Raw genomic sequence first — 18,182 nt, 5'->3', positions numbered from 1 at the left:
AAATATTTTTGTTTTGAGATTTTCATTATACATTAAAAAATTGTTTGTATACCTTATTATATTTCTATCTCTCTAAGTAAAGTATTCTGAATTATGGAACTGAAAGAAAATCCAACAGTGTTTCAATGCATTTTATGTCAATACATATAATTTCACTCTATGCCTGTAATGCTGTAGTGAAGATATTCTAATGCGTAGTGTGTATGTTTTGTTGAATAGTTTTCAACGTTGGTGACTACCGCCGGCAAGCTGTAGGAAGCTACCAAGGTCATGACTTCTTCCACCCTAGGAACCGCGATGGCACGAACATTAGGAACAAATGTGCTCTTGATGCTCTACAGGCAAGTTATTGATAATGTTAAGGTCTTTACTGAAGTTCACAGTTCAAAAGGTCTTTATTGATACTCACTGTCCAAAAGGTCTTTACTGATCCTCACTGGCCAAAAGGTCTTTACTGAACCTCACTGGCCAAAAGGTCTTTACTGAACCTCACTGTCCAAAAGGTCTTTACTGAACCTCACTGTCCAAAAGGTCTTTACTGATCCTCACTGTCCAAAAGGTCTTTACTGAACCTCACTGTCCAAAAGGTTTTTACTGAACCTCACTCACCAAAGGGTTAAAAGTGATCAATAACTTTTTAACATTGATTTACCGTCAAACACAAGATTAACTGCGTTTCCCCTCCATAGTGTTTATTTGATCTTGTCATAGGTTACTTTTGAGTTTGAATAAATGTACAATATCATAAACATAAAGTCATAAATTTACTTAATAACTCATACACCCAAGTTTATAAATGACGGTTACAATTATTTCTTACTACTGTTTTGTGGGAATTGTGTGGGAATTTTTCATTGTAGTCAGAGCAGCACCAGGGGCAAAGCATATTATTGGGTTGGTCTTATCATGATTGCCGTCCCTGGAGTACTGGTTACCTGAGGCTGGGTAAAGAATCTCTCATCTCTCTGGTTTGTTTAGGTTTTGAGTTGAAGGAGATGTGAATTAATGAAATACTTTTTTGTTTATTTCTCACACACACTCACAGCCATACACCACAGCAGCCTCATACACCCTCACAACCATACACCCTCACAGACACACACCACCACAGCACCCCTACACACCCTCACAGCCACACACCACCACAGCACCCCTACACACTTTTGTGAATGAATACCTGTAGTTACTTTTTGTCTCATCTCTCAGGATGTGTGCGAGTTCCTACAGTCAGGAGGGATGGTGGCGGTGTACGACGCCACCAACACCAACGAGGAGCGCCGTCAGCTGATCCACCACGTCATCTGTCAGAGTATGGGGTACAAGCTATTCTTCATTGAGTCCATCTGCAATGACCCAAAAATTATTGAAACAAACATCATGGTAAGTTCTAAACGCTATCTTCCCTTACAGAATTATTACTGTAGTTACAATTCTCAGTGCCTCAGATGAAGGTTCCCAATACACTGTCCAAATTTTGATAATGTCTAACTATTATTCACAAAGTTCATGGTAATAAAATATGATAGGTTGGATGATGTAAGGCAAAAAATACACCACTACAATAGCATCACCTGTATATAATTTAACTCTATTAACTCCCTGACTACCTGGGAATACCGGGTAGTTCATTGTATAGTATTCAAAGAGTTAAGACATCACAGGCAAAGGGGATATGTCATTGTACTCCAATGATTAAGATATTTTACTGGGTTAATTCACTGTACTTGGGGTTAACTTTATACTACTGAGGATAACCAATGTAAAGCTTTGTTTATAGGATACAGTATTTGTTCCAGGCATATATATTTTATTCAGAAAGTATAATTATTGTATATACAGTAAGTAAAAAAGTTTTCATAGTATAGTTTAAGATTCTTTACTCACACAGTTGACTTGTGTTTTTGGTAATAATTTGACTCTGTTGAATATTTAGCTGTGTATGTAATGGTTGACCTTTTTATAAGCATTTAAAAGAAAAATTTGTATATAGTTAGAACATTACACAAGACCCTAGTTTAAATTGGCAACAAAAATATGCATACTGCTCTTATAAAAATGTCTCGGCCATAGATTAGGTCATTTATAGTAAAAACAAGTTTAATTTTATACTTCCTGAAGAAAAATGACATAATTTTTCTATTTCTTACCACTAGCTTGACTTAACATGACCTAACTTGACTTTTAAACTCCAGGAATGTAAGGTGACAAACCCTGACTACACCAACATGGAGAAGGAGGATGCTGTGAAGGACTTCCTAAAGCGCATTGAGCACTACCGCTCCCTGTATGAGCCGCTGGATGAAGAGAAAGAGAACCAATACAGTTTCATGAAGATATTTGATGCAGGTAATAAAAACAGTGAATTTGTGATTTGAGGGCTAGTGTATTTCTGAAAGAGAAGTAAGACTAAAATATAAAGATAGAAAGATAGATTCTGTAGCTTGTAGTACAATACAGTAACTCCTAATGTACAGTATAACAGTACTGTGTTATAAACTTGGTGCTTTAACCTATACTGTCTATGAGTGGAAATGAAACTAGAAACTATTTAGCCTTCTATATTTCTGTCACTGATGCTTTGTTCCTCCTTACATTTGAAGGCTAAATGTAAATTCCTTCCTCAAAATTTCATCTCTCATAAATTACAGTTTTTATCAGACTGAAGCTCTTGAAGCAATTACCAGCTTGCGTATTAACTTTTGTGTCAGAATTCAACAACAAACACTTTAGGAAATATGTTTGACAGGCCGACGAGTGGTGGTACACAAGCAGGAAGGTCACATCGAGAGCCGCATCGCTTATTACCTCATGAATATACACATTACCCCAAGGTCCATCTATCTGACGAGGGTATGTTGATGAAAAGGTTTACATAATGTCTTCTTGATATTTCTGGCAGTAAAACCATAATTTGATTGTTGTACAGTATATTCATGCACAACTCAACTGTTGCTAATTAGATGAAATTTTATTCAGCCCAGGGATGGTCTAGATTAATGAATAGTTTGCATTGGAAAACATTTGTAGAAGTCGAGCTATTTTCGTTCGTAAACATTAAACCGATAAAAAATAACTAAAAATTATGTTGAAGGATGATGTGGAAGAGTTATAGGAGCTTTGTGTGTTGTTGATTGCATGATACACAATGCCTTCCTCCTACACACACTGTACAAAAAGTGACTAGTTAGAGGTACAATATATGATGACCACAGAAAGCTCTGCAGTGACTCTGACAGTGCCACTCAGTTAGGAAGAGGAGGGTGTAGATGATGATATTTGTGTCTTAGAAGGCCAAACTTTAGCCAAAATAGCATCACTAATGATTACAGAGGAAAGTCTGGACTGCTTAGACCTGAGAGCTGAGGATGTTAGCTTGTTGAAGTGGTCAATCTTACCTCTTTGGCACCCAATTTTACCTCATACTGTATATCTTTTATCTGAGTTATGAACTCCCCGAGGAGCTCAATCAGCACCGGAACTTGTCAGAGTGGCTTAGCAACATCAGTCACACTAGTGTGTTACACATGTTTTTAGTGCCATTTGGGCTTTGGTCTTTGCTGATTGGATGACTGATTTCTTAACATTGTACTATACTTTATTGTTAAGAAGCTTTTATACTTAAGGGTCATAATTCCATTTGTTTTTTGCAGCATGGAGAATCAGTGTACAACCAGTTAGGTCGTATTGGAGGAGACACTGATCTATCTCACCGAGGTCGGCAGTATTCAAATGCCCTTGCCAAGTTCATTTCTGACCAAAGCATCCCCAATCTACGTGTCTGGACGTCCTGCATGAAGAGAACAATCCAGACTGCATCTGGCATCAGTGCTCCTCAGGAGAGATGGAAGGCTCTCAATGAGATTGATGCTGTGAGTTTATATGTACACTGTAATATCATTGAGAATTTGATGTTTATTGATGGTGTACAATAATAATACAATAATTTTTTATGTTTTTTAGGGGGGGTATATCTATTTTACTGTACTGTATTCAGAATCAAGATTAATGTTACCATGATATGTCCCTGATTAAAGTGTGTAACATTGGTGAAGAATATATTGTGTTCAAAGGAGGTACTTGGCTTGTCTTTAGAGATATAAGTAGAAGATGTCTGGTTAATATCAGGATAATTGCATATTTTGTGACATATATTTGCATTCCACATTGGAGGATTTTTATATAAAATTACTTAGAATGAAAATTAATTTGAGTGTGTGCATGTGTTTGTAAGAAATACAACCACAGTCATTTGAACAATTTCTAGACATTTAAGATAAAATTAATGTGAAGAATTGAAGAAGCAGAGGACAACTTCATTGTTCAAACTAGACAAGTTCATAACCTGCCACTTTCAAATAAGAACCTTCTATATGGGTGTGTGAAGGAAAGAAATATATCTGTACAGTAATAACAAAAAGCTGTGTTTAAGGTGAATGGGGTTATATTTACAGCAGGGTTGGGTGAAAGGTAGATGGAGAAAATGAGAGAATATGTGAGTAATTTTTTGTTAGAGGATTTACTTAAGTTAGATGCAGCTTATACTGTAGCCAAGGCTTTGTACAACCCAACATGTTACACAGGGAAAGGGTTGAATGTATAGTGTGTATTTATATATACTGCATATCCCTATTAATCATTTGGAATCGAAGAAATGATCAATGTTGATCAAATATCTCAATATACAGTACTGTATTGTGAAAGGTTATTTCCTCATATAACATACTAATTATATTTATTGGAGTTTCCTTTAAATAGTGTATTGTTAAGTTACCAAATTTTCATTATTAATTTTTATCATGTTGTATTATTTTAGAGTACCTTTTTCTTAGGCTTATCCCAGTACCACTGTACAGTATTAACATCTCTTTCTTGGCTTGTTTATATTTATTGTTGATGTGTGTATCTGGTAATACTGTATTGTTATTTTGTTATGTTTTTTTCAGGGTATTTGTGAGGGCTTGACATATGAGGAGATCCAGGAGCAGTACCCCGATGAGTTTGCTGCTCGTGACCAGAAAAAATACTCCTACAGGTACAGTACTGTACTTGAGGAAGCTTTGGTGTCACAATGTTCACTGAAATTTTCCTGAATCTGAAACGATTAGTTATTAATGTTAACTTTTTGCAATTGTCATCTCGAAGTAAAATCATTAATGCTCTGTTATAGGATACTAAATGGCTATTAGGAGACTTATTAATTACAGTGTGTGCAGAAACCTGACTACTGTAGACCTAGTGGTTGTTCAGAGGAGAGAATTTCTTACTGAAAATTTGGATGTCTTTCAGGTATCCACGAGGTGAATCGTACGAGGATGTGCTGGTTCGTCTGGAGAGTGTCATAATGGAGCTTGAACGACAGGAGAATGTGTTGGTGGTCGGTCATCAGGCTGTTCTCAGATGTGTCTTAGCGTATTTCCTGGACAAGAGTGCTGGTAGGAAGCTATAACTGATTACCATAAGGATGATACTGTATACATTATACAGTACTGAACTATAGATGTATATTTACTGTATATTAATCTTTGCCTGTTTATTGATGAAAATTCAAACTATTTACTGTATTATTTTAATACCCCAGTACTGTACTCTGCATACATAAGTTGCAGAAAAGGGCATAGCTATTGCACATTAGTTGACAATAGAAAACTTGTAATTAGGACATGCAATACACTGACTATTGATTTAATTTAAAGACAAACAAAAATATTGAACATGTGTTGGACTGGTTTTAAATAAGTCTTCCCACAGGATTCTTGTAATTTGTTATTATTACAGTGGAGCTCCCCTACCTGAAGGTCCCCCTACACACAATTATCAAACTCACACCTCAGGCCTATGGGTGCAAGGTTGAATTCTTCAAGATTCCCATTGACTGTGTTGATACTCATCGATCTAAACCCGTGGTGAGTATAAACTTGCATTTCTCTTTACTTGAGGCAACCTTGTGAAGTAATGTTTCACAGTCAAAGGTTATTGTTATTAAATTGTGTTTTTTGCCTTGTCAGAATTTCCAATTAGGGTATACAGTAATAAATTTTGCTAGAAATACTTTCACTACAGTACTAAGGTTTAACCATTGATGACAGGACTAGTAGATTCTACAACTGACTATATTTATAGAAGACTAAATGTATTAACCTTAACCTGACCTGACCCACGAGGTATGTTTTAATATACAATACCGAGACCAAGTAAAGAAAAATGAGCATTTATTACCCAAACTGACAGAAGCATGACAAGAGACATTGTGATAAAATTCTTAGGCCATTTGCTTTCTGGTAGTATTTTAAGACATTGTAACACTGCTTATTTGCATGAGTTTTATGCTTTATTTCATAATCATTTAGTTTTGCTTCTTGAAATTTTAACTTAACATCTTCTATAATTTCTGCTTGATTATCTGATGCTTTTTTAATCCCCATCAGTAATTTGAGAAATGTTTTGTACTGGTGGATGTGTTAATGTTTCCTGTTTTATCTTTTTTCTATACATACATAACCTTTAACATTATAGAGTGTTGAACTGGTATGATGAAAACAAAATATCTCCGTATTTATTCAAGGTGAATTTTATCTCGGGGGAAGGAAGACAATTTGTTGGGTATGTCTTTATCTGATATTTTCTTCAAGAAGCTAAAGGTGTTTTCTAAAGGTTGAGTTGTAAGAAAAATATACAGTACAGTAGTGTACAGTATATATAATTTTCGTTTGATGATAGTATTGTAATACAAGTCATCATGACATTGCTACACATCTGGGTAAATTTTTTCAAAGGGATGAGAAATGGTAGGGGCAATATCAGAAGTGCTGGAGGTGTGAAAGGAAAGCAACTTGTTAATCCACTTTGGAAATTATAGAAAAGAATAAGTAAGAAGGGCAAGAAAATGAAGCTATTTTAGGAAGAAAAGTTATGTTTGAAAATAATAAACACTGGCACATGTTCTGGCATAGTTAAGAGCCAGTACATGCCCAGTATTTGCCAACAGTGCACCGACCGTCCAAGTGGCTAACATGCCGATCAGTGTCGAAGAGGATAAAATACAATGTGAATTGAGTTTGAGAATACTATAGAAATAAACCTCCATAAAGGTCTGTGATATAGCTATTAGTAAAAGCCAAGTGATGGAGAAAGGAGACTCATCCTCTTTAGGTAATGTTATTTCCTTTTAGGGGCAGACTGTCTCATCTTTTCCCAACTATTCCACATAACTACGCTTTTCACGTATTAAGTATGAAGATCTGATGCCCATATACTTTGCAACAAACCTATGTATATATTTTATGATAGTTAACAGAGAAGAATCATGAGTGTTTTCTTTATTGAACACAATTGTGATGTGTATTGAGTGTGTAAACAAAATCCCCTGCACAGTGATTGAGAGTATAGTATAGGGAACTTAAGTGTACCTTCTTCATTCTGTGTATGTTTAGGAAAAGAATTACGTGGTGGTGATAGTATTGGTGGTGGTGCTGATGGTGATGCTGATGGTGGTGGAGATGATGATGATGATGATGATGATGATGTCTATATTTTATACAGGGTAGAGAGGTACTAAAGACCAGGTAGAAATAAGGAAGTTGTGTGTGTGTTAGGAAGAAGAAGTGTTTGTCTATGAGGTGATGATTCATATATTACTGGTGGTTGGATATGATTCTTCAGGAGTACAAATAAAGAAATATAATTGCCTTCTGCCTTTATAGTTCTTGGTATTGATGAAAATTTTGAGATGGTTAATTTGAAGATCATTTACAGCGATAGAAACAGATGTCTTGGCTCTAATACTCACTTTTTTCTCTTAATTTAGTGAATATTGTAAATATTGAGTATTGAGATATTAAATGGAGTCGGGTGAATTACATTGATAACCAGATTTTTTCAGATATTTTGTAAGTAGCAGTAATGTATATGTCTATGTCTATTGTTTGTTGTGAGTGTTTGTACAGTATGTGTTAATGTATATATATATATAAATGCATGGGGTTGATTGTTTTGCTTGTTACATGACAGATACGAATCCAGATGCAGCTTTATTAATGTTGTATCAAAATCCCATAGATTTGACCTCTTGAATTCAATAATCTTTTTACCTTATATCTTGTATTTGCCAAAATCCTTTCTTAACTGTTGAAATACTTTACACATATGTTCTTGGTTGAAAGTTGAATTACAGTATGTTCAGTGATTGAAAAACCTGCTATTTTCTTCATTTGATTATGTTAGCAAAAGTTAGTGCAGGTTTGACAGTGGATGACTTATGAATAATATTTTGTTAAAAGTATGCCTGTAGTATAGTAGGTGTCTGACAAGTTGGCTTTGCTTGTTCCCACTAGACATAGATTTGATTAAATTATAAGAGATTTTTACTGTATCTCATTACGGTAGTTATGTCATGTGTGGACAGCTCCCATACAGCAGTCCAGTAACTTAGTCAGACGGTCTCATATTACCCAAAAATTCCATTGTGGCTTCATCGAGACATTCCAACACTTATCCCACTGGAGTAGCCATCATTTTTGCATCTTTTCACTCCTCTCTCTTGTTTTATTCACCATTCTTTGGTTCATTTCAGTGAGGCTAAGTTAGATTAGCTCCCAACATTTCAGAGTTCTTTGATGTCGTTATTTCTCTGGGCTACAGATCCATTCCTTGGGTCATACACAGGTATAACTAAATTTGTTGCTCTCAGGTAATACGTCTAAACTTGTTACATTATCTATTCACTACCATAATTTGCTTAACTTGGGTACTCAGCAAACATGATAGAGATATGATGATAAAAAAATAGTTATGGGAGGCTCTTGATTTGTGCTGTTGATTGCTCTGTACATTTCCTCCTCCCAATATGTACAGTGTAAAAAGTGACTAGTTAGACTTGGGATTCAACAGTGTGGTATATGCACTGCTAAGACTTGTCACTAGTTTGGCAGCATTGGCTCCTTGTTTGTGTTCCAGATTCTGTTATTTTTGTTGTTAGTTGGTCTAGAATCAAGGTCTTGAGTGGCTGATCTAAATGTCTTCATGTTTTAGTTTGAGGCAAAATCTGAATATGAGGAGGCTAGGGTATACAGGGTTCAGTATTATAGGTCACATCACTCACTTCATCATCTTGCCCAAATTCGGTTCACACTTCTTTTTTCATCTCATTGCTTTCCTTAAAATACTTGCAGATACAGAAGCTGGCCTTCTAACACTTTGCTACCATGTCTGAGCCTTGATGCCATTTTTCTCGGTGCGACTAGTATCTAAGTATTCTATATCTGGGAAGGATCATCAAGTTTGTAAATACTGTACTGTAAAACCCACATTAAGTTTTTATTTTGCCTATGTTTAAGTTCTGTATTTTCTTGTGGGATTGATATACAAATTTTAAGTCCCTTAGTTGCTCTATCTCTTGTCCCATATTTATGTGTAGGTTCCTTGTCTTTCATTGTTTAATTTATCATTTCACCACTTATTAGTTTACTAGCCATTGGGGCTCTGTTATGACCTTTATTGTCTAGTGTTATCATTTACTCTGTCAAAGTCTAACTTATAGGTAGATTCCTTGATAGTTTTGGTTTGGACTGAGAATGACCCAAATGTAGTGAAGTATATCACCTTAAGAAGGCGTGAATTTTACCTTTATCCTTCAGTTGTTGGTCTTGCCACTGTTCTTAACATCCCTGATGGCTCGGAATTCACTTATTTCAATCAGTATTATGGTTTTACTAATGCCCTCATATAAATAATTTTCTTCTCTATGTGGAAATGATACAGTACACAATCTGTACAATGTATTGATCTTTATAAATTAGGTTGTATTTCTGATAGTTTACAGAATAAGCTGTCGTATGAAATATTTGTGTACAGCACATATTGAATCTTTGATAAGAGTGTACTTACCAGTATGTTAGTTTATGGTGAAGAATTTGTGTTATGGCCAACAGGTTACATATAAGAGGTGAAATGAAGGGAAACATTAGCATGCTTCCAAAAGTGTTGCACCGTGGCATTTTGTAGTACCTATTTATTTAAATTTGGTATGAAATGTGCTTTGGACAGCACTAATGATAGGTGCTCAGCGATCTTATGATTGCCTGCTTTTACAGAACAGAGCTAAGTGGTTTTACTTACTTTACAACAGATTATGTATTTTACAGCTTGGGTGGGTTTATGGTTAAGTGAAAGTATTCCTCCCATTTTCAATTGGATTATATATTTTAAGAATTTGTAGTCACACTAAAGTACTGTTAAAGCTCATTCTTCATATACATAAAGTGATTTAACAAAGAAATATTGTGAAATAATTTATTTTACTGGCCAGTAGTTTGTATTGAATTTCACCGACTTACAAAAAACTGGAAATTGGTAATTTGAAAGGCATTTTCAAGATAAATAGTGACTTTCTTTATATGATTAATGAGCTTTGCGTGCGACTTGTCTGATTTGTCCTCCTGTTTATGTGATGGTCCGGGCACCTGTGTTGTTATAGGTTACGCGCAGTGATGAAGGGAAGGAGGAAGACATGCAGGGAGCGTCTAGTGAAGTAGACGTAATAGAGGGAGTGCAAGTCAGTGTAATACAAGGATTAGTGGAGGGATTGTCCGTGCGTGACAATAGACCCACTGAAGCTCAAGATGACATGAATAGCCAGCTCGGGGCAGTGGGAGGTGTTCACTTTCCAGAGTCAGCCCGTGCCCTCTCAGCATTTAGACGGCCACGGGAGTAAAATTTAGATGACAAGATGGAGGACTAATCAGACCATCTCAGACAAGAGTGAACATTGCTTTGATATCTGCCCATTCTGCAACTTAAAGTGAAATTTGATAGTAAATATTTTTTATTTTGGCAATGTAAAACTTGTATAATCAAGAACGAAAACTGGGATTGCTGATAAATTAGGAACTAGTTGCAAACCCAGAAAGTTGCATCACAGTGAACATTGCTTCCTTCCCACTACTCAGTGTTTTGAAATTTTATTAATACTTTAACTTCAAAATACTGTGCCGTTTTTTTGTATTTTATATTAAATTATCTGATAAGAAAATGTTGTAACACTTGGCTAAGGAACAAGTAATAGGAAATTATCTCTGCCTCTGAGTCAGTCATGCAGGACCTGGCAAAACAGAATCTTAATATCCAAGACAATACAGTGCAGTATTTAAAAATTTTTGTTAATGATTACTCGGGGTTAAAAATAAACAGTATCTCATATCATTATGTGGAAAAATATACAATATAAAGTGTGCACAGCAGCTTTTGTGATTCATTCTTCATTGCATAGCAGATTTTGTTGTTTATTTTTTCAAACTTACTCACTGCTTGTTACTCATCTAAGCATTCAAGACCATCAGTGCTTGTGGTAAACCATCCCACTCTGCTTTCATTTGTTTGTGTATTTTTATTGAAGCTGTGAGGTATTTATGTTACATATTTTTGGGTTTTAGTAGCATACACTTGAAAAGTACAGCCTCTGAACTGTAATTGGTTAACCGCTTCTCAAAAAAATAAGTTTACTTCAAATGAGAAGATCTTAAAAATCCAAAAATCTTTATAATGCATTATTGGCATAAAGATACTGGAGAGTATATTTTAAAACAATTGTTTCATATTAAAATATGTAATTTTAATAATTGCAAAGATCTGCGACTGCTTTTTTTCATGTAGGAAACACTGGGTAGACCAACCACCTCAACGGCTAGTAAGCTGATAAGTAGTAAATAGTACTGAAACAGTATTTTTAACCTTGATTAATTATATCACTACGTCTCATTGCCGTTTATGTCCTGCTGACAGTGTTTAAAGTAGGAAGGAAGAAGCTTTCTGTAATCCAAATTATTCTTTACTAACAAATCATAGGGAGACTCCAGGTACATATGAGAGAATCTGTCATGGGTTGGGGGAAGAGAATGTCCCCTCCTCTTCTGAAGTGTTTTTGACGATAGTGAAAGAAAAGGGATCTTGTAGACCAGATGCCATTTTAGGGGTGGTGTGGAAGTAACAGACTGTAGAAATTGGCCTTTGGTGCACAAGGAAACGATGGTACAAACACTACTCTCTACCATCTTTCACTGCTGTGAAGTTAGGTATTCCTTCTGCAGTTGGGTCGAATGATGGCGACCTACATGGTGGCTGGCCATGGGACCTTAACCAATGATCATTGGGTCTGGAGATGAGTGCTGTATTAATTTATTTGCCAAGACCTACTTGATTATGGTGCCTTATATACATTGTTTATAATATTCTTCATGGTGTTCAAGACATCTTTTACAAGGTTGTTTACTTTATTCATGGTGTTCAAGACATCTTTTACGAGGTTGTTTACTTTATTCATGGTGTTCAAGACATCTTTTACAAGATTGTTTACTTTATTCATGGTGTTCAAGACATCTTTTACAAGATTGTTTACTTTATTCATGGTGTTCAAGACATCTTTTGCAAGGTTGTTTACTTTATTCATGGTGTTCAAGACATCTTTTACAAGGTTGTTTACTTTATTCATGGTGTCCAAGGTTGCTTATTTTACACAATGGTGCCTAACATATCATTTGCATGGTTGTTTTTTTTTACTGTACTTAAAAACTACAGCATTACTCTTTATATTAAAGCATCTGAACTTGCTAAAATCATACAGGACTTGGTAGTCTGAGTGTGAAATGCATAATTATGCTTGACATTCATACATTTCTATATTTTTAAGTAAGTCGAATTTCACTGACCCGTGTCTAGAACTTCATCTATTTTTATGATGCTAATTGGTATAAGAACAAGCAGGCTATTGGTTTGATACACATATTCTCTCGAGGGTTCACTAATCATTTGGTCCAAGGATCTCTTATGAGTTTCAGTAGATTTAGAAGAAATATTGTTAATTTCTTGGTGTATTAAGATTCTGTTTTTGCCATCCTGGTTAATTGAGAAGCTGATGTATTATTATATTTATGAATTTGACTTGGGTAAAACAATTTCCATAAATAAGTGAGAATAGGCTGTATTGCATGTGCCAGCCCTGTATTGCATTGCATTGTGGGAAAGGTAGTCATCTTTGTGTAAAAATATAATGAAGTTTTATTAAGACTTATATTTCCTTTACAGAAAATTAGCTATATTTTGGGAAGTTATAAATGTATTAATATATTTACTACAAATTAATGTTTGCGAGGGACTTGCATGCTTTTTTGACATTCTTAATACAGTACTGTACTTTGATATTGTGTGTTCTTCTGGTTACTGAATGTTTTTGATTGATCTGCATGAATTTAATGAGTTTTATAAATTTTGTTAAAGCCTCTTTAATGGTCTCAATTGAAGCATTTTTGAGGTGTTAACTGCAGGTGAACATTATGGGTATCTCTCCCTCTTATACCTCAGGTTACGCACACCTTAATAAGATTCCAATATATTTGATGTTGATGTCCGTCTTTTTTTTTAATTCTCGGTATATTTTTTATTTTTTAATCAGTACAGTTTCCTGTTACTATATCCAGGTTAAATTCAATCATTCCATAAGTGTATTTGTGGCTGTGTTAACCCATTACAGCATCACTCATTCACGCCATAAGCTAGTTTAGTTATGCTACTTTGACGGGTGGGTAAAGGTATTTTGCAGTGTTGTACATTGACGCCGTTAATTTAACGCCGTCAATGGACGGTCGCAACCTTTTGTTAACGCTGACGCCATAAATTTTTTGGTCAGGTAATGCTACAGGTGACGCAGTCAACTTTTCACCCGAGCGAAGCGTCAAGTGTCAATTTGTTCGTCAACTTCTAAATTTTTTTATTTTTCCAAGTTCGATTTTCAATTATCTTGTTATAAAGACGACCTGGAGGGTGCAGTGAGGGAGACGACAAAGACCATGTTGTGGAGGACGAAATGTTCCAGGCCCTGTATGAGACCCCCGCAGGAATAAAAAACACAGTGACCTTTTCAAGTGTTTCCTGGGGGAGAAACCCCCGAAAAAAACTTTCGACAAGGACACCTTCCCCAACAAGGCCATGAGGGACTTGTTCATCGAATACAACACCCCCATCCCCTCTAGTGCTGCCGTGGAGCTCATGTTTTCCATGGGCAAGGACGTCTTGAGGCCCAAGCGCAGCAGAATGAGCGACAAGCATTTTGAGATGCTAGTATTCTTGTGGGGGAACAAATGAATAATTAAAATTATATAATATAAATCATAATAAATGATTAAAAATGAATGAATATTTTTTTATTTTGCACATGTTACTCTCATACACAGGAGAATACGCGTTTCATGGCTGCATTTAAACGTCACCGAAAACTCGTTGACGCTAGGTGTTGACGCTGACGCTAACGGCGTCAATTTATGAAATCGTTTATGCCGATGCTGACGGCATCAAATTTCTCAGCCGTTTACGCTGACGCTGGCAGCACCACTTTTTTCCGTTGACGTGTACAACACTGGTATTTTATATGAAAGTAAGAACCAAGTACAACCATTCCACAATAACTCTATTTACCAAGTTCAATTATTGCACGAACATATCATAGTAAAGTTAAGGTGCTCCACAACTACGGTCACCCATGATGCAACACATCCTGCGCTCTATTTTCTCTGTTATTATTCTCCTCTTCAAAGCCTTAAAGTGGAATAAGTGGAAAATAAAGTGGTAGTAGTGAATCTAGTAGGAGGAGGCAGCAAAAAGTTATATAATTCAGCCAAAAAGTTATTGAACAAACTGGCTAGAGTACTGGGAGTATGGCATCACCGAGTTGACATTGTGAGTAAATAGAGAAGGTTGATTTAGGTATAACAATTAATGTGGTAGTAAGCATTTATAAAGTGGGAAAAAGGGATAGTAGTTGGGTAGAAGCCCAGGAACATAACCAAGATACATAGTCAGGACTTATTGTATACTGTATAGGTACATTTCTTCAGTAGGACATTTAGCCGCCCACCCCATTGTTTATAGTTGTCAGTCCTACTGTTAGGATTGGAGCTCACAAAGACTCGTTTGTTATGATTGGACCCCAGTTCATTTGATCAGTCATTTTTATCGCGTACGTAATGTCAAATCATAAACTAGACAGGTTATTGCTTCACTTTTTCTTTTGTAATATAACTATGACTACCTACCGAGTAATATTCATGCACTCGGTGACTACATTGGAGTACATACAGTGTATAGTACTAGAGATATATCATGAGTACCTGTTCTACTTTTTTGTATGTTATATGATTACATTCCAGTATTAAACATAAATTATTTAGGGTGTGTATCCTGTCTAATGCCCTTTGGTCACATCTTAGTATGACTGTACAAGAGTTTAACTCTATGTACAAAGTCAAGATATTGCACACGCACATTTTACCTGCAAATTAATTTTTCAGCATAGGAATTGGTGCATATGGTTTTAGTAGATAGTTACTGAGTTATGAAAGTAACTGTTAGGAAGTGATATTATCCTTTGTAAAGTAAAATATCACCAAAAAATATCAAAATAGATATGGCCTCAACTCCATATTCTGAAAGTTGGTGGGGATATTACATGCTGTTGATTGCACAAATCAGATCTCACAGATGTAGCCTCGTGCACTAAGCACTAAACCCATCCCATAAATGTTGTGAAATGGCATACTTTATGTTAGCCGTCCCTTAGAGGTGTGTACTGTTTAATGATCTATAATTGACTGCGAGATAATTTTTTTTTTTTTTATATTACTGCTTCACCAAATTCCACTCTTTGTACATTTATCTAGACTTGAGAAAGCTTCATGGAATACTATACTCGGTTTTCCCTAAGTGTGTGTGTTTGTTTTTTCTTATTATTTTAAAGCAATGGAATATAAAGAGGTAATGACTCAAACATGAACTACATTTCCCACAATGTTTGGTGAGCAATACTGCACTGGACAAGCATCTCCACAATATACATTTGAAGATATTTTTAATGAGAATTTTTAATTCTGTTGGATTTTGTCTGTATAGATATATTGTTTCTATATTAACCAATTTTATTTTCAGAGGAAAAGATTTATAACTGTATATGTAAACACACATAAGACATATTTTTATAATTAAATTAAAGGCTAAAGGATGTTACTATTAAGGTATGGTTGTGGATTAGTATATAAGGAACACACTCCAACACCTCCAGTAATCTTGTAGGTATCCCTGAATGTGAAGACCACTGATAAACACTATCCAGTTTTGTTTATCCTTGCTAAAGAGGATAAAGTAAAGTATAAATGATGGTGAAAGTAATCTACTTGAACTGAGACTGACTGATAGTGACCACCTTAGGGTTAATGGTGACAAGCTTTTAATTTGCAACTCATTGAACAATGTTGTGGAGAGGCTACTTGTTACCACAGGTACAGTGCCTCAAATCAAATCTTGGTCGCTGAGTAAATGAGTGGGCGGTTTACAGCTCCTTGATGTTGCTGTCCATAGGATGACTAGATTTCATTATGTAGTCACTAAAATCTGCATCTTATAAGTCTTGTGCTATACACCAGGGTGTCCAAATGGATAAATTAATTTGATAAATCATAATGAAAAATATTGCAAATCAAGATTCTTTCGAGACCCAGTTAGCCAAAAGCTTTTGACACAGTTATATTCAATTAGTGTTCTACCTGTATTTAGTATGGAGTCTCCCTCAAGCCAAATTGACTCCTTTGAAGTCTTCCTAATATATTTTAACCCTCTTGCGCATCATGACATAAATCATGTCAAATCATTGGGTAGCATTGTTTGCATCGGTGATGCGGATCACATTATTAAACTTAAAAAGTTCTTCAAAAGAAAGTTTTCAAGATAATCACATCAAATTTTCATGCATCATAAATGACTGCATTATCTTGTGAGGGAAGCATCCAGAAAGTATCAAAATGTGGATGGTGTTCTGCAGGCCATCAGTTTCCTCCCATCAGCTGTACTGGTGGGTCGTATTTGTCCCTTTATCTCGTCTCCCATTATCCCCACAATTAGTCAATCAAAATTTCAAAGCCACTGTTGGAAAGCTCATAAAATTCCACTTTTAATTTTGATAATACCTTGGTAGGTTTGTGAGAAAATATCCAAGGTAAGATGCCGGGAACACAAATAATTTTTTTCTTTATTCTGAGTGAAAATATATACAGTACAGTACGTACAGGGTAGTCTTATTCTCGTCTTAAATTTTTTCTGCTTATGTTAAAACAAAAACAATAACAAAGCCGGTGATGTATAAATCATACAAAAAAATCCTGATGGGATAAATTGGCTGTAGATGGAAGATGACCAGACTTGATATGAGTGGTCCCATATGAGCTTTGTCGTGATCACAGAAATTAAAAATGTTATTGCAAGCATGGGAGGGTTAACCTGTATTTAGTAGTGTTAGTTTTATAGACCGGAATTTATTATCAGTTTATTGAAATATAGTACATTTTGTTGTCATAAGATTTCGGTTCTCTGGGCTGGGAAACTGGAGGTTTTGGTGTTTAGCTTAAGGATCATCAGCTATTGAAACTTGAAGAAAAAAAATAAGTGTGTTGGTGGGATAATGTTTATAAATAAGAAACAATGCACATGTTAAATAAGAAAATAAGTAAAAAACAACTGCATTATAGTTGATTTTAAATGGTCAGCTCAGTTAGAAGTTATGATTATTATATATATAAGATTGTTAATATGTACACATACTGAGAGAGTGGAGTAGCCTTCATGTTTAAAGTACAGTATATCATTGATTCATCTATAGCATGTAGTAGGTGCTGATGTGGTACTTTGAGGTGGTAGGGTTATTTTGCTTGTAGTTTTGACCTCCGGCTTTTGAACCTGAAATTAGTTGTTTAGTGATGCACTGTATGAATGAAGCTTTTGCATTTGCTTCAGTTTTTAAGTTGGGTATCAAGGTTCTCAGTTTATTTTAAGATGGTAGATAATTTTAGATGGTTATGAAGTTGTACAAGGCGTGGTTTAGCATCCTACACTCTGGGTAAATATGGGAAAAACAAATACCCAAACAATATTTTTCTGAATTTGCTTGATGTTCTGCTGTTGGTTTAGTATATAGAGTAAATAGGATGAAGAGAATAAGGAGGATATATGGAAGTGAAAGACATGTTGGGTATAGAACGGCTTTGGATGTGTTAATACAGTGGTCCCTCGGTTAACGAGCACAGTCCGTTCTAGAAGGTTGCTCGTTAACCGAAAACTCATTAACCGAAACCATTGTTTCAATGGGTTTTTGG

General features: G+C 35.4%; 1 protein-coding gene across 3 annotated transcripts in view; it reads left to right on the top strand.

Annotated features, from left to right (window-relative positions):
- LOC121853608 (6-phosphofructo-2-kinase/fructose-2,6-bisphosphatase 1-like) overlaps nucleotides 1-18,182 on the top strand; it is an 85,277-nt gene that overhangs the window by 59,315 nt on the left and 7,780 nt on the right. Inside the window, exons 3-12 of one of the 3 annotated variants that reach the window (XR_006086361.1) lie at nucleotides 220-341; nucleotides 1,207-1,380; nucleotides 2,193-2,346; nucleotides 2,747-2,850; nucleotides 3,651-3,869; nucleotides 4,944-5,032; nucleotides 5,287-5,432; nucleotides 5,776-5,903; nucleotides 10,472-12,253; nucleotides 12,296-17,463. Coding sequence is in view for 2 of the 3 variants with exons in the window: in XM_042347866.1 (XP_042203800.1) it covers nucleotides 220-341; nucleotides 1,207-1,380; nucleotides 2,193-2,346; nucleotides 2,747-2,850; nucleotides 3,651-3,869; nucleotides 4,944-5,032; nucleotides 5,287-5,432; nucleotides 5,776-5,903; nucleotides 10,472-10,708 (1,373 nt within the window). In the remaining variant the exon portion in view is untranslated. Of the gene's footprint in view, nucleotides 1-219; nucleotides 342-1,206; nucleotides 1,381-2,192; nucleotides 2,347-2,746; nucleotides 2,851-3,650; nucleotides 3,870-4,943; nucleotides 5,033-5,286; nucleotides 5,433-5,775; nucleotides 5,904-10,471; nucleotides 17,464-18,182 lie in introns of those variants that run through there. The other 2 variants (XM_042347866.1, XM_042347867.1) reach the window with 2 other exon arrangements.

Source organism: Homarus americanus, unplaced genomic scaffold, assembly GCF_018991925.1.
Source record: "Homarus americanus isolate GMGI-L3 unplaced genomic scaffold, GMGI_Hamer_2.0 scaffold4896, whole genome shotgun sequence".
NCBI classification, from domain to species: Eukaryota; Metazoa; Arthropoda; class Malacostraca; order Decapoda; family Nephropidae; genus Homarus; species Homarus americanus.
The sequence above is the reverse complement of the archived record's forward strand: the minus strand, read 5'-3'. Positions and strand labels throughout refer to the sequence as shown.